General features: G+C 38.0%; 1 protein-coding gene across 2 annotated transcripts in view; it reads right to left on the reverse strand.

Annotated features, from left to right (window-relative positions):
* Positions 1 to 14,418, reverse strand: part of prkg1a (protein kinase cGMP-dependent 1a) — a 113,982-nt gene extending 99,564 nt beyond the window's left edge. The window contains exon 1 of one of the 2 annotated variants that reach the window (XM_056272439.1): positions 13,882 to 14,418. In XM_056272439.1, coding sequence (XP_056128414.1) covers positions 13,882 to 14,135 — 254 coding nt within the window. In that variant the 5' untranslated portion in view covers positions 14,136 to 14,418. Of the gene's footprint in view, positions 1 to 7,359; positions 7,763 to 13,881 lie in introns of those variants that run through there. The other variant, XM_056272438.1, reaches the window with a different exon arrangement.
* Positions 14,419 to 15,450: the final 1,032 nt, after the last annotated feature.

Genomic DNA, 15,450 nt, shown 5'->3' on the forward strand with positions numbered 1-15,450 from the left:
TGATTTGGTTTTCCAGTCAACTGACAAGTATGGCATGTTTTAATGTATGCAGACACGTCTCGTTTAAGCTTGGGCCAAAAAAAACTTCTCAAAATTAATTGATACGTTTTTTTTTACTCCCAGATGTCCTGAAGTATCATGAGCTGTTTTCAAAACAAGATCACGGAGATTTTTTGGAACAACAATCTGAACAATTGGGTCTCCTACAAAATCTTTACCATGGGGCACCCACTTCCTGACTAATATTTCTCCATCCAGATAATACCCTGAAGGTGTATCTTGCAGTACATCTGGAGACAGAAGTCTGTCAAACAAGACAACAAGCGAGGCATCTGCCTGTTGTTCTTGCACCAATTCACTACGTGAGATAGTCAAAACTGTTGGTATTTTTGTCAATGTCTTACCATCTCTCTCAACATCTGACTGAGTCACAGATAAAGATTTACTCCCAGCACGGGTTACAACAGAAGAAACAAATACTTCTGGAAAACTCTGGGCATTTTCATCCGACACCTCTGAAACCAATAAAGAGGGAGACACTATCAAAGCTGGCGGACCAACGGACCACACTCTACTTCCAGCTAAATTGTTTCCAAGAATAATGTCTACACCTACAACTGGTAAACAGGGGCGTATCCCAAGTGTTACCTCTCCATGCACCAAATCTGAAACCATCATCACTTTATGTAGAGGAACGGATACTACATTCAACCCTATTCCTCTAATCAAAACATTGTTTCCAGTATACGATTCACTGGAAAAAGACAGGACGTTTTCAGAAATAAACGATTCCGTTGCACCTGTGTCTCTGAGTATCTTTACTAGTTTATTCTCTTTAGAGCCTACTAATGAGACATAACCTTCTGTAATAAAAGGTGAAAAACCAGAATTCAAGATTTCACAATCATTTTCAATAGCTGGTCCGAACGATGATTGAATAGATGTTACCAATCCTACTGATTTTGCTCCCAAAACAGCATTTTGGGGCCTTCTATTCCCTGATAAATATTGAGCTTTTGCTTTTAGCATCGGACATTCATTTTTCCAATGCCCTTTAGCCTGGCAGTAATTGCATACATCCACTAATTCACATTCCCCAGGTGAACGCAATGATCTACCTCTAAAGATATCAGGATTTTCCCTACTTTTATCATGTACAGACCAATCAGGTTCTCGTCTAATTTCTCTGAATGCCCTTTGTCCAAACTGATTTTTGTGAATTAGAGCATATTCATCAGCAAGGACCGCAGCATCATACGCCGTATGAGCTTTAGTCTCAGTTACATAAGTAGCAACACGAGGTGGCACTGAATTTTTAAACTGCTCTAACAATACTAGATCTTTCAGATCACTTAAAGTCTTGACACCAGAAGCAGAACACCAGCGATTAAAATGAGTTTGAATTTCTCTCACAAATTCCACATGCGTTTGTCTTTCAGATTTTTGCCAACCTCTAAATCGCTGTCTATATGCCTCTGGTACCAATTCATAAGCTTTCAAAACAGCTGACTTAACACATTCATATTTTTCCGAGTCCTGAATGCTTAACGAAGAAAAAATCTCCTGAGCTCTTCCCGTGAAAACGCATTGCAATAACAAAACACGCTCTGAATCGGACCAACCTCTAGTACCAGCTACTCGCTCAAACAGTGAAAAAAAGGTATCAATTTCCCTTTCATCAAATTTAGGCACAAGTTTCAAGTTTGTGACCACATCAAAATCAAATAAGTCATGCTCACTACCCTCAACAGACAATCTTCTGGCTTCTCTAGAACCTTTTCCAGCATTTATCAAATCCAACTTATAACGCTCAAGCTCCAATCTCTTCCTTTCAATATCATGTCTTGCTTCAATTTTTTGCTGCTCGATCTTTTCCTTAGACTTCATTTCTATCAGAAGTAAATCCTTCTGTTGCTCATAAGTCAACGACATTCTGCTAGCCTGAACAGTAGACACTGTCTTTTCATCTTCAAGTACATTCTGTTCTACCAAAGCAGATATCAAGATCGATTTTAGACTTTCCTTTAACCGTTTGTCAGCAACAGAAAGCTCAACATTATAATGATTCGCAAGCGCTAACAATTGGTCCTTCGAAAACTCATTTAAAAGGTCTTCTGACGGATTACGAATAAATTCATCAATAGTGGAAGTCATTTTTGTCAGCAACAGAAAAACTAAGAAACTAACAAACAAAAAAAACTAAGATTACGAACGAACACTGAATATTGTATATTTTCATACATTCAATCAGTAGCCTAGACTATTCAATTCATAAACTTACCGCATTCGTTTCCTGATAGCCCACTCCAATCAGCACGTAGCGGCAATTATAGTCATTTACACAGTGTTTCCCAAATTCAAACTACAAACAAAATCATATACTTTACGTCCTAATCAATTGTTACTCGAAGCCTCCCAAACAAACTAAACAGCGCATGCTGAACACTCGCTCACGGAGTCGGAGATAATGACAAACAGGTGTTCTCAATCTTCACGAACGGCTGGACGAGCCCCCATATTTGTCACGGCCGGCTCTAAGCCGCGACAAATGAGGGAGGCAACGAGAACAAAAGCCAGTCAAAGAGATTTTATTTACAATAAAGAATAAGCTACATAATGAACGCAAAACACAATAAACACGTTCCAATAACACAGGCCTGTAAACACAACTTCCCAACTAAAACTAATACATAAAGCAAGCAAACAAAATAAAACAACAACAACCCAAACTAACAAAAACCAGAGGGTAACCGAAGCCACCTCAAGTCAGAGAACCATTACCTTTTATAACCCTCTGCAGGTGTTCCACATTAATGACCTCAGTAGGACGGGCCTAGAGGCACGTCACACCTGCACAACTGAAAAAAAAATGTTTCTGCAATTTTTGTAATAAGTCACCAAAGAACAGCGGCATGAATTTAATACAAGGACAATCCAACTGCATAAATCTGGTTATGAAGTCCCAAGTTAGTCCAGCCATACTGGCATTTAATGTTCTATTCCTGTATACAAGTACAGGTCAGTGTTGTTAACTAAAACTAAAAGAAACTATACAAAATCTGTTTCAGTTTTTGAAGAAAATACTAAAAAAACGTAAAAGAGAAAATTAGGACTGTTGAAATGAGGCAAAATCTGCTAAGGGGTAATTAAATGTAACAAATCGTAATAATTGACCATCTTTTATTGGAAACATTTGATAATTGCCTTAATCTTTCAAACAACTGATAACTGATCAAACTACATTTTATAAAAATATCAAGTTTATAATACACTCTAAACAACGCTTGGTTGTTTTAACCTAAATTTGGGTCAAATAGGGACAAACCCAAATGTTGGGTTAAAAATGTAATTTAAAATTTTAACCCAACTTCAACTTTCACCTGTAATTTCTTTTAATTACATTTTTAACCCAACATTTGGGTTTGTCCATATTTGACCCAAATTTGGGTTGAAACAACCCAGCATTTTTTAGACTGTATATATTACATCAGCATATGAGAGTCAAATTGGATGACTAGGGACTCATCTCAAGATCATTCATTTATCTATTGCCAAAATTATGAAAAAAAGAACAACTGGTCAAAAATAAAAAATTATTGAAAATATTCAAATCAGAAATGTCAGATTTTGCATAGTTCCGATGTAAGATGTGCGATGTGCACTAACCCGGAGAAGTTTTTCAATTAGACTGGCATTTATTATCTTTAGCATGCAGGGTAGAGTATTTCACTCAGTTCCCTGATTATTCATATTCAATTTCAGCAAGAAAAAAACTAATTTATATTCATGTGCATTATGTATTATTATGCACGTTATCTTCACTGATAAACAGCATGTTGAAGCCGCTCAGGCTGACATTTTCTTCTTCTCGGCGTGATTGATGCCCATTAGTGTGTTGTGTCAAAATTTTGACTAAACCGCTCAATTCATGCAGTATGGATTGGTTTTACGATCTCTTTAAGAACTTTTTGAAGCATCAAAGTGGTAGTAGAGTAGCTGTCAATGTAGGGACAAAAAGCTCTCAGATTTCATCAAAAGATCTTCATTTGTGTTCCGAAGACAAACGAAAGTCTTACGGGTTTGGAACGACATGAGGGCGAATAATTAATGACAACATTTTCCTTTTTCGGAGAACTAACCCTTTAAAAATAACAAGTGTAACGTTATTCTCCTGAAGTCTGAAAATAAAACACGAAGGACATTTTACAGCTCATTCGGTCAAGGATTATTTGTAGCACAACATTATGATTTGAAATTATTTGTTTTAATCTTTTTGACTGGAGCTTCGCCAAACCGGAAGTGCCTCCTATAAAGCAGGCTAGTTGGGGAAAAAGGTGGATATAGAGAGGTCAAAGAGTCCAATTCAGACATTCCTATATCGGTACAGGACTTCAGATTTCTGATATTTCAAAATACCTCAGACAGTGCAGATGTCAGAGACCAGTTCAGAAGAGACATTTCAATCAAGACTTCAAAAAAACACTTCTGGTCTTTCATCATTAAAGCCTATCAAATGCCACTGCAGAGGAAAATGCAAAAAAAGAAACCGAAACAGGAAGAAAGAAGATGCAATTATGAGACAAAGACTCAAGACTCAGACTTTGAATGACATTCAAATGGCAAAAACACTGATTCTACCGAAGGAAAGATCACTCAATATCGTGACATTTGAAATCATTTGCCTTTACTTCTAAAAGAAAGCAGCAGGACATATGATGCATTAATGTATGCATTAGCAAAGAAGGACAAGCGAAATAAAAATATTAAGTCTTCTCCCTGACCACACACACAAAGATATAGAATCCTCTTCAAAAACATTGAGCATTTATAAGACTAAAGCAATATTGATGCCAGTTCGTTCCCATCTGGCAGCCCAACCCAAGCTGATAATCATTCCTCGAGGTGCTCATCAGCTCAAGCAGAATAGAAGAAAAGGCAGAACAAGCTCCGCTGTGGTGTTCAAGGGGTTTTTCTGTTCAAAACAAGGTGTGAGCTGTCAAATGTCAGTTGCAGAGAAGATGGAGGAGGCCACAATACTCAGAAACAGAAGAATGATGTTCATCTGCTGCCAAACCACTGGATGCAAAATAATTAAGGGTATGTGTGTTCGTGACAGCAGGTTGAAACACAAAGATCCTTCACGTTCAGACGAACTGTTTAGTCTGGTTAGGCCCTCGGGTCATGGCAGTGTCTATTTCAGTTGAAACATGACACAGTACTGTGTGCATAATAACAGATGATCATGTAAATAGTGTCCGTGATCCACCTGCTGCACGATCTCATGCTGCTTTGATAAGCAAATTATCAGTCCGTAAAACAAAGCAGTTATTAAATGGCAGACTTTGGGTATGTCCCACCACGTCCGTGCTCTTATAACTACTCTGTTCAGACACAATATTCCTGGTTCCGATTTTTCCTTGTGGAAAATCAAACTTTCTTAGAGCGTCGCAATTAAGATGCGTCTGCAAATGTCAATGAATGGCATTTTGAACAGAACATAAAAAGGGTTTTTTTTCCGGATTTACACCAGACATCAGAATGATTTCAACAAGTTACCATGGTAACCAACGCCAAAAAACAATCAACACCATTGATAGACCAATTTTTAGTTGGTAAACATGGTGACGTTTTTTTGTGGGCGGAGCTTAGGTGGAGGCAGAACGATCCCTCTGGCCGCTTCCCTAACGTTAGTTTGCAAGTTTTGTTAGCTTGTTTTTTTAACAATGACTGGAGAAAATCCGATTTTATCTTAATGTGCAAGGTCACTCAGTGTCCAGGACCGCGATTGTTATTTGCAAAAGTTCATTTTAACGGACGGAACTAGATTGGCTGACCTGTACTGTACTACCTCCGGTTGAGTGGCCTGACTTCTACACCTATCCGATAGAGAAACCGAGCGTAAAGAGAAAGTGAGGCAGTTCTGCCTAGCCAGCGCAAAGAAGACGACAATGTAAAGAGTGACATTACGGTGCAATTTTAATGATGTGAATATTTTCTAGAAATAAAAATTTCAGATACAGCATATTCATTTTTAATCCATTCTTGCACCCAACAACACAACAAGATGACATTTAATAATAATAATAATTTAAGCTCCTTATTATGTAGCCGAATCTGTGCTGGTTTGTATTGGCCGCCTCCAGTTTTCCGTTTGTTTTGCCTCCAGCTAGCGCCGTGACGTAACTGTGACGTCGGCTCGAAATTGGTCTATTGCTGCTTCAGTAAATGGTAATTTGGCACGGATGAAAGATTGTGTTAAAATAACTGTAGTTACTATGTTATTTTAGCAATGACTATGATAATATTTAGGTAATGCACTAAAGAACAACAGGTGAGTTCAGTGCAGTATATGCATACTTCCCTATGGAGTAGATATGCAAAAAGCAGTAAGTCAAATCAGTATAGGGTATCAGAATATACAATATGACACACTAGGCAAATATTTGGTTTATGGAAACTGAAGCTTCTTGTTTCCTTGTAGGGATCCTGCATGTTACAAGGTTTAAGCTATATAAAGCTAGCTATCTGATCAGATTCATACATAAACCTAGAGAACCATGAGCTGGGCAGCTTTTATTAAAGTGTAATAGAAACCAAGAAAGTTGTTCTTGTTACACAGCAGCTTTTTTTTCTTTGTGGTTGTTGTTAGGCTACTTCATAGGTCCTATAGATTAATGTTGTATTTGTAGAGCTTTATGTAGTGTTTAATGACTTGAAACTCAACATTCAACATTGACGTTATCAAATAACACATTAATGTAAACTGACCCGTTTCATATTTCCATGTTTCTCAGAAGCGGAAGTCGTCGGTAAACTTCTATAAATAAGAGACTAAATATATTTTTAGTGCTCCTATTTGCTCAAATAACAAATGAAAAACTCCACAATATATTTTTCACAAATTTCAAAAAGAGTAAAAAATAGAGATTGATAATGTTGATCAGAAGATATAAGATGTCAATTTTACCATCACTCCCGCAGCCGCTGTTTTAAAAACACACTCACAGCAGTGTTATATTTGATGTAGGCTACAGGTAGGCCTAATATATTACAAAGTAGGCCTATAGTGTTGTAAATGTAGGCTTGCATACATTTAAAACAAAATTAAATATAAAAAACTTTGCAGGATTTATATGCTGGTGGCCGTTAAACCGCGTCATCACTGTGAAAGGGGTCCATATAATCATGTGTTATATTATGACTCTAGTGTTGCGTTATGATGACCATAGTCTTACGTTACAGTTTACATTGGATTTCAATATTAGTTTTATTTGGTATTTGATGATGTTAGCCTATTGACGGTCGACTGTATATACTTTTATACCGTATTGATTTTTTTTATTTTTTATGTTAACCTACTTGGCACTCTTGGGGACGTTGGGCAGTGTCACGTGACTCAGCTGCTGGACGTTGGCTGGTTCGGCGCTGATCGCCTGTCGTTTGGTGCGCTGATGCTCCTGAAGCTCCGAGCGGGTCTGGACCTGTTGGGTCGCCGGGCGAATAACGGAGCGGTACTTATCCAGTTCGTTCTGCAGTTTCTGAATCAGTTCGTCTTTCTGGTCCAGTTCGAGCTCCAGTTCGTCAATGAGAGCATCTCTCTGTCTCAGTTCTTCAATTTTCTCCTGAAGCGCGTATTGGAGGTCGCGTAAAGTCCCCATCATCATCCCTTTCGCTTCTAAACCAAATAAAACCGAACAGAACCGAATAAAACCGAACAGCACAGCACTTTTAGTAACTTTACTGAGAGGAAAGAAACACTGAGCACTAACGTTAAACCAGCTAACGTACTCTGAAAGCAACTAGGCTACAACTAAAACGAGAAGAACCTGTGAGGGGAAAGTATCAGTGTTTCCGTGTACAAAAAAAATGAAAAGAAAAAGGAAATAATCAGCGCCTAATCCAACAGAACCGCACAAATCCTCAGCACTGACAGAAGCGTATCCGTGTGAGCGCGCGTCGCTCGTGGGCAGTGACGTGATGAATGAGTTGAGCACGAGAGTGCACAGACCGCTCGCGCGCGTCACAGAGCGCGGGATTCTTAGACAGTCAGTATTGATGTTCAGCTCTATACAGCTGATAGCTGTGCGACAAAAACTTTACAGTGTACAAAAATACTGCAAAAGTAGGCTATATAAAAACAAGTTTCAAAATAAGTAAGAACCAAACACAGAGAACATGGGGTTAGCTAAAGTTGTAATTAAATAAATGCTTATTTTCTGGCAGCGGTTTTGCCTGTTGGTTAAAAAATAGAATCGTGGATCCATATGCTCTTGGAAAATCTTCTCCAGATATGAGCTCAATGAAGTCATAGAAATTCCAAACTAAAAATCCAAATGATAATATTGTATATTATTTTCATAATATTTATAACTGTTGGTCGAAAAAGTGAATACATAAAAAAAACATTGCAAAATCAACACATTTAGGCTATTTGAAGAAAGAGAAAAACGTATCTGATTCTCAGGACAAGATCGGGCAAGTTGTCACGTGTTTTATGTTTTCATTTAACATAATAAATTGATACAAATTTCTATTGGCCAAAGAATGGTTACCACCACAGACACCTTGTTGAAGAGCCCTAGTTTTACTATTTACTAAAGTCCTCTTGGAGGGCTCTGTAAACAGCCCAGCAGAATGTCCAACACACAAGTAGTTTGCATATAAGTATGGCTTGATTAGCTGGAGCAGGTGTGTTTAATTAGGGTTGAAGCTAAACTGCTGTGGCCCTCCAGAGGCTGAATTTTGCACCCCTGCTATAGGCTGTTTCATGGCAGGTTTCTGTTGTGACAACCCCAACTAATGTGATTACATTCTCTGCTATTGAGACATTTACATGTTAAATGAACTGTCTTATTCTTGGAAAAATACTCACTGGAAATGATCAATTGCCAAGATTTGTGGAATGTGTCTAAACAGACAGTGCCTTCGCATTTAAACTTAACCTGAGAAATATTCACTGGAATAAAATGTGGGACATAGCCCCAGTCACCTTATTCATAGTTACTGACATTGCTTAAATAGCTTGACTTACCTCAACTTTGAATAGCTGGTAGAGATGCATAACGTTTGAGTTTATAAAGGACATAAGGCGCCCTCTGGTGTCAGACTATGAAAGACACACAGGGACAATGAAGTGATGTGATGGCAGATTATGCTTATTGTGAGAGGTGTTAAACTTCAGAGCCCAGTCTAAGCAAAATGATCTGTTTTCAGGCTATTTACACATGAACAAAACAGCAGAGTACATTAAAAAAATACTCACTCTCAAGTTGTTTCCAAACCTGTATGCTAATTTCTTTCTTGTGTTGCACACAAAATAATATATTTTGAATAATTGATAATTGAACAGTTGATGGATCCCATTGACTTCCATAGTATGGGTAAACAAATAGTATGCAGTCAGTGGGTTCCATCAACTGTTTGGTTACTTCTTCAAAATATCTTCTTTTGTGTTCAACAGAAGAAAGACATTCATACAGGTTTGAAACAACTTGAGAGTGAGTAAATGTTGACATAATTTTCAATTTTGGGTGAACTATCCCTTTAAAGAGACACTAAGGCAGTGTGAGCAGATGAATATGAGTGAAACAAACCCTCATCTTTGGTATCTGAAACTGAAACCGCTTGACAAAAGATCCCAAGGGCCCACAACAGCACCCAGACGTCTACCATTCTTTGGATAGTTATTGTAGTCAAAAATAACACACAAAGAACAATTAAATATTAATAATATCTAAAAAATAACAAATGAGGAATGCAAGATTATTCCTTCTTTCTGCCGCTCATTTTTGTCCCTTCATCTCTTTCTCGCTGTCACTGCCCTTGAAAGGACCTCTCCCAGAAAAACAGGCTTTAAATTTCACCTTAATAAACTCTTCCTGCAGGGTTCTTCCTTTGTGGATCGATGGAAAGAGGATCTGTTGTAACATGACTAGTGTGGCTGCTCTTTTCTGCCACAGACTCACATCTGCCGCCATTTTGTCTCTTTGGGACCCTTACAAGTGCACCAGCAATTTTTTTAGATGACACCAAGATCTCACTAGCTACTAACGATAATTCCAGCTCAAATCTTGAGGAGACAAAGTCTTGACTACTCCTTAAGTTTACTGTAAAACAAATGTACTGAACTAAACATCGTTTTATTAAACGTTGTTAAAAATGTTTTAATTTATTATATATATACTGTATATATATATATATATTTTATTTATTTATTTATTTATTTATTTATTTATATGGACTCTAAAACTGCTAGAAAATATGTCTAACCAAGTTTTGTCCAAATTTTAAGTAGATATCAAGTGAAATAAAATGATGTCCAATTTCAAAACAATTACTTTAAAATATTTATTTTGTGTAATATAGCCAGAGCCGGACAGTAACGGAGTGCATTTACTTGAGTACAGTACTTAAGTACAATTTTGAGGGATCTGTACTTTACTCAGTATCATTTTTGGGGAGTACTCATGACTTTACTCAGGTACATTTGAGAGGCAAATATTGTACTCTTTACTCAGCTACATTTCTATCCATAACCGTGAGTACCCGTGACTACTTCTAAAAAAAAAAATTTAAAAAGGAAAAAAGAAAAATCTCGGAAACCCTCAATTTGTTGTTTCCCTCTCAAACGTGATTGGATTGTGCAGGCACCACTGATTGGGGCAGCCTATCAACAATCACCTTCAGCTTTCCGCCAAAGTCAACTCCATGGTCAGATTTAGATAAGAGACGAAACCATGGACGAAACAATGGATGAAGACGCACCAGGTCCATCCCGGGAATGTGCCAACCCGTGGCCCCACCTCGCCAGACTATTTCAATTTTCTGAAATTTCAGAATTTTTCTTAAATGTTAAGTAAAGCAACATGGTAAAAAGATGAAAATGACTTGATTTTACTTTCAATTCCTTTTACATTCTCCAAGGTATTAACATTTTTCATAACTCCATGTAGGACGTGTCTGTACATAAATGTAAGCACTGTGGCAGTAGTATGCAATATTTAGAAAATGTACTCTTGATACTCAAGTACTTTTAAAAACAAGTACTTCAGTACTTTTACTTAAGTAGACATCTGACTGTAGTACTTTTACTTCTACTTGAGTAAAATTTAGCAAGGGGTATCTGAATATAGCTGTTTGTGAATGAAAAAGGTCTGCAACCTTTTAAAGATAAAAGTCCACGACAAATAGCCTAAAGTTATTGTCTCCTAAAAGAAAGAATTGATTCTGAACTGCTGAAACGAGTCGTCAGCAATTCCAGTCTGACTTCCTGTTACAAACCTAAGTAGCAATGTAACAAATTTGCATAATCCCAGCCTATGGTTTTCATTGGCTGCCTGCGAACAACAACTACTTTGCCTCGTCCTCAAACACTAGTTGTAGCTGAGACTGGAAGAGTTTGTGTTGTCGACGTTACTTTAGTCAAGAAAACGCTATTTTCAGTGCTGCAAAACCACTTTGCATGCACTTCAAAAGGGTGAGGACTTGTGCTGGAATTGATGCAGAAGAACCGATGGCATTGTTACTGTTTGTATCACTGTGTATCAAGTGCTGAGGAAGCTTCCGGAGCTGAATTTCTGATATGGTAACAGGCTTTTTGTTCTCCGACACACGCTGTAAGCGGAAGAGTCAGACCAATCACAACAGACTGGATTAAACTTCTGACCAATCAGAGCAGAATAGGCTCGCAGAAAGTAGGGGTTTAGAGAGCTAAATCTTTGAATTAACCATTTTCATAATCTTTGAGAAATGAGGTTATGTGAATATGAGAAATGAGATGGTTATGAGAAAATGTAAGTGTTTTTGACCTTGGATGCATGTAAACCTATTGTAGGAGACCTTTAAAACAAAATTAGGAACTTTTAAAGGTAGGGTAGGCAATTTCAGGTAGGCTAGCAATAGCGAGCTAGCTTTGAAAGCATGAGATCCCACCCTCCCTTCAGAGCGCTCTTCAAAGACAAACCTTCTTCAAAACACATGGACGGTGTGAAATTACCTCTTGTTTTAAAGCACATAATATTACTATAATAATTAATCTAAACAATTTACAGAGCTCTTGTACCACCTGACTTCTGCAGTTTAATTTAGCCGTTGATTAAGTTGACATAGAAACGCATAAATCTGAGTCTGAGGACGTGAACGTCACGGATTCCCCTCTGCATAAACTGCATAAGCTCATTCTTTTGGTTTAGGATGAACTGTTAAAGGCGGCTGATGTTTGTTTGTGGCGCTCTGTGACTGTCTGTCTACAACTCTGCATAGCCTTCCTGAGCGCGCTGATGATGTGTGATGTCTGTGTGAGCAGGTGCGAGGAGGTATGGAAATACATATGTTGGTAGGCACATCAGGCCGAATGCAATGATTGGACGAAAATGTTTTTGGCCCTGAGTCTTCCACAGAAGAAATCTGTACATGTTTAAATATTTAGACCACTTATTTTTTATTTGATTGCTATCAGGACATGAAGAGTTCCAACCAGTAAAACAAAAAAAAAGTGATTATGAAAAAATGTGCCTATACCCTACCTTTAAAATAGCATAATAGGGGCACTTTAACATTATAAATAACACTGTATACACATTAATACACATTAAGCATCATTTTAATTTAGAGAAATGACATTAACTGTAACTGCCTGTTTTAACCAAAAATTATTATGCTGTTTTTCTTATATTGATACATATTGTGGACCATAAGGAATTGTATTAGAGCACTTCTCTATTACTGACAAGTTGCTAAAAGTAGTATTGTAATTTTCATCATTAATTAAAAACTGAGGGTCAGATGATGCATCATAAGGCAAAGTTTGTTTATCAGCACATGGTCTCAGTGCTCATTAAGCTACAAACAGGTTTTTATTCCTCTGCTTCTTCCATAATGAAATCATTAAGGTAGAAGTAATTAGGCCAGCGCATCTGTCTTCATAGTAACTTCACACGGTCACAAACACGTAAATGCACATACTGTGCTCTAGTCTAAGCATCCCAAAAAATGCAATTATAAAACTATTAGGTTTGTTATCAGATAGGTTATTATTAGTGATGTGATGGCCCTTTTAAAGTGAAGGGGGGAAACAACAACAGAAGAGCGTCTGCCCTCTTATGGGCTTCTCTTCATGAAAATCAAATGTGAGGTGATGCTGATACGTTTTCCAAACGGTCTTTTGAGCTGATTCAGCCCCAAAGTATTTGTTACTTGGATTTTACTTACGGATTTCCACATCTGGGGTGGGATTTGACTCATGCAAATTAGCTGGATAATTATATGCAAGCCTACTATGCATTCAAGATTAAGCAACAACAAAAAATAAACAGTTGTAAGCATATTTGAGATAATTTAAAATATTTTAATTTGAATTTTTGAATAAAATAAAATAATGAAAAGCACTAAGTCACAAAGTCCTAAACTTCTGAATTGCCATCCTTAGAAAGTTCGGCTAAATCTTACACAAAGATGCTCAAAGAATCAGATGGATAGGGCTGATGGGAGGGGAAGCATATGGTCAAACAAAGCACTTTCTAATGGCGTATTAAATATCCTGAGACAGGCTCTTGGGCGCTACACGTTCAAACCCTAAAAGCCGATAATGCACGAAGCTTCCTGTGCTCAGAGCCCTCTGGGATCTGATGATGATGATGATGGTTTAGATCAATGATACACTCTATCTCCCCCACCTCCTCCCTCTCTCTGAAGCTTCACAAAGATGCTCTGTCATCATGACTTTCTTCATTCATGCCCTGAATCCTCAACCTCAAATACTCTTAATGATGCACTGATGGAATCAAATCAAATAATGCCAACAAAGTGTCAACTATTAAAAGTCATGACCCAAACCATGTGTAAAACCATCAAGCATTAGTTGCATGTGTGAAATCATCTCACCTGTCCGATTTGGCAACTCTCCTAAAGCTTTGGTTTGATAAATCCTGGTGCGTTTGCGGTTCTGCTGATATTCCCTGCGCGCGGTGCGTTCGCGGTCCGATCTGCGCGCTCGGTAAAACAGACTGACATTTGTGCAGCTTTCTCTTCAGCTCGTGGATTTCGTCTTCTCGCTCCAACAAGCGCCTTTCCAGATCTCGTATCCTCTCCTCCTTGAGCATTAAAATCTTGGCAAAGTCTTCCTCTAGGTCACTCATTCTGAGGTAGTAAAAAAAAAACTTTAATCCCCTTGAAATTAACCAGGCGCGCTCTCAAAATGTAACACGCGCCCAGACAAGCTCTGGTTGTGAAGCTCCAGTGTAAAACAGCTGATCTATCCACGTGTTTACAGTTGGAAACGGGAGTCGGCGTCGGTCCCGCTGCCGGTTACTTGTGTCCCAAACATCCCTGTCCAAAAACACACACCATAGTACCGAGTACAGACTGTCTCCTCATCCACTGGATCTTCAAAGGCATAGGCGGAGTTTCACTTTTGTGCTTGGGGGCTAAAGTGGGGGGTGGGGGGTGGGGGGGGGGGGGGGGGGGGGGAATAAGCCGCATCCGAAACTGTAGGCTATTCTATATAAACCACGATAAGGTGCAATTCCACGGACATTTTAAAGCACAGAGGCGATATAAATGCGCTTACACTGGAGTCGCAAAGCTCAATATGTGAACTGTAAGGTCAGACACTAGACGCGCACTGATCGATATGACAAGTTTGACAATTGCCGTGTCCGATTTGTGAATGAATCAGATGAGTCGGATCTTATCAAACGGTACGTGATTTGGATCTCTTGAATGAATCGGTTGAACAATCTTTTTCATTATACCGTAGTTGAATCGGGCCAAGCTCTATTGACTCACTGAACTGAGAAACGAAACTTATTTTTCTAACAAGCCCGATTCGTTATGGACCCAAAACCAATGTGTGAACTGATTTGGATCGTACCAAGGATTTGACAGAGGGCGGGGCGAAAAGTTAGTTACGCCCACTTTAATAAATAAAAGAAATATTACAGAATAAGTTAGACTATGTCTATTCAACATAGCCTACATACGAAAAAAAGTTGTTTTTAAATAAATAGCATAAAACATTTTCAGCCAGGAGATTAAAAATGTAAATTCAAAGGCTATATTTATAATCTATTTTATAGCCAATATTTTATGAAGTGAATCATGGCAGCAACAAACTGAACTAGGACACAAATAACAGTAATTGTAACAAATAACAACAGTAACAAATAATCTTAATTGTTTTGAAAAGCAAATCTTTGTGGTTTTAAAGTATTAAATGCCACGCTGGAATGTCACAGGACGACGTGATGGCGTAAAGAACTGCTGAATCGTTTTTTTATTGAACCTCTAAAGTTTAGAGTCTAAACGAACCGATTAGCTGAAATGAATTATATCATTAATGCCAAGTGCAAGTGAGGAAGACATGTAGGCTAATGCAGTGTTTTAAGACTGATATGATATCACATATTTAAGATAAACTACATAATTATACCTGCAATATAGGCCTAATAGTTA

This window comes from Rhinichthys klamathensis, unplaced genomic scaffold (assembly GCF_029890125.1).
Source record: "Rhinichthys klamathensis goyatoka isolate OS25496 unplaced genomic scaffold, OSU_Roscu_1.1 h1tg000338l_1, whole genome shotgun sequence".
In the NCBI taxonomy this organism is placed as follows: domain Eukaryota; kingdom Metazoa; phylum Chordata; class Actinopteri; order Cypriniformes; family Leuciscidae; genus Rhinichthys; species Rhinichthys klamathensis.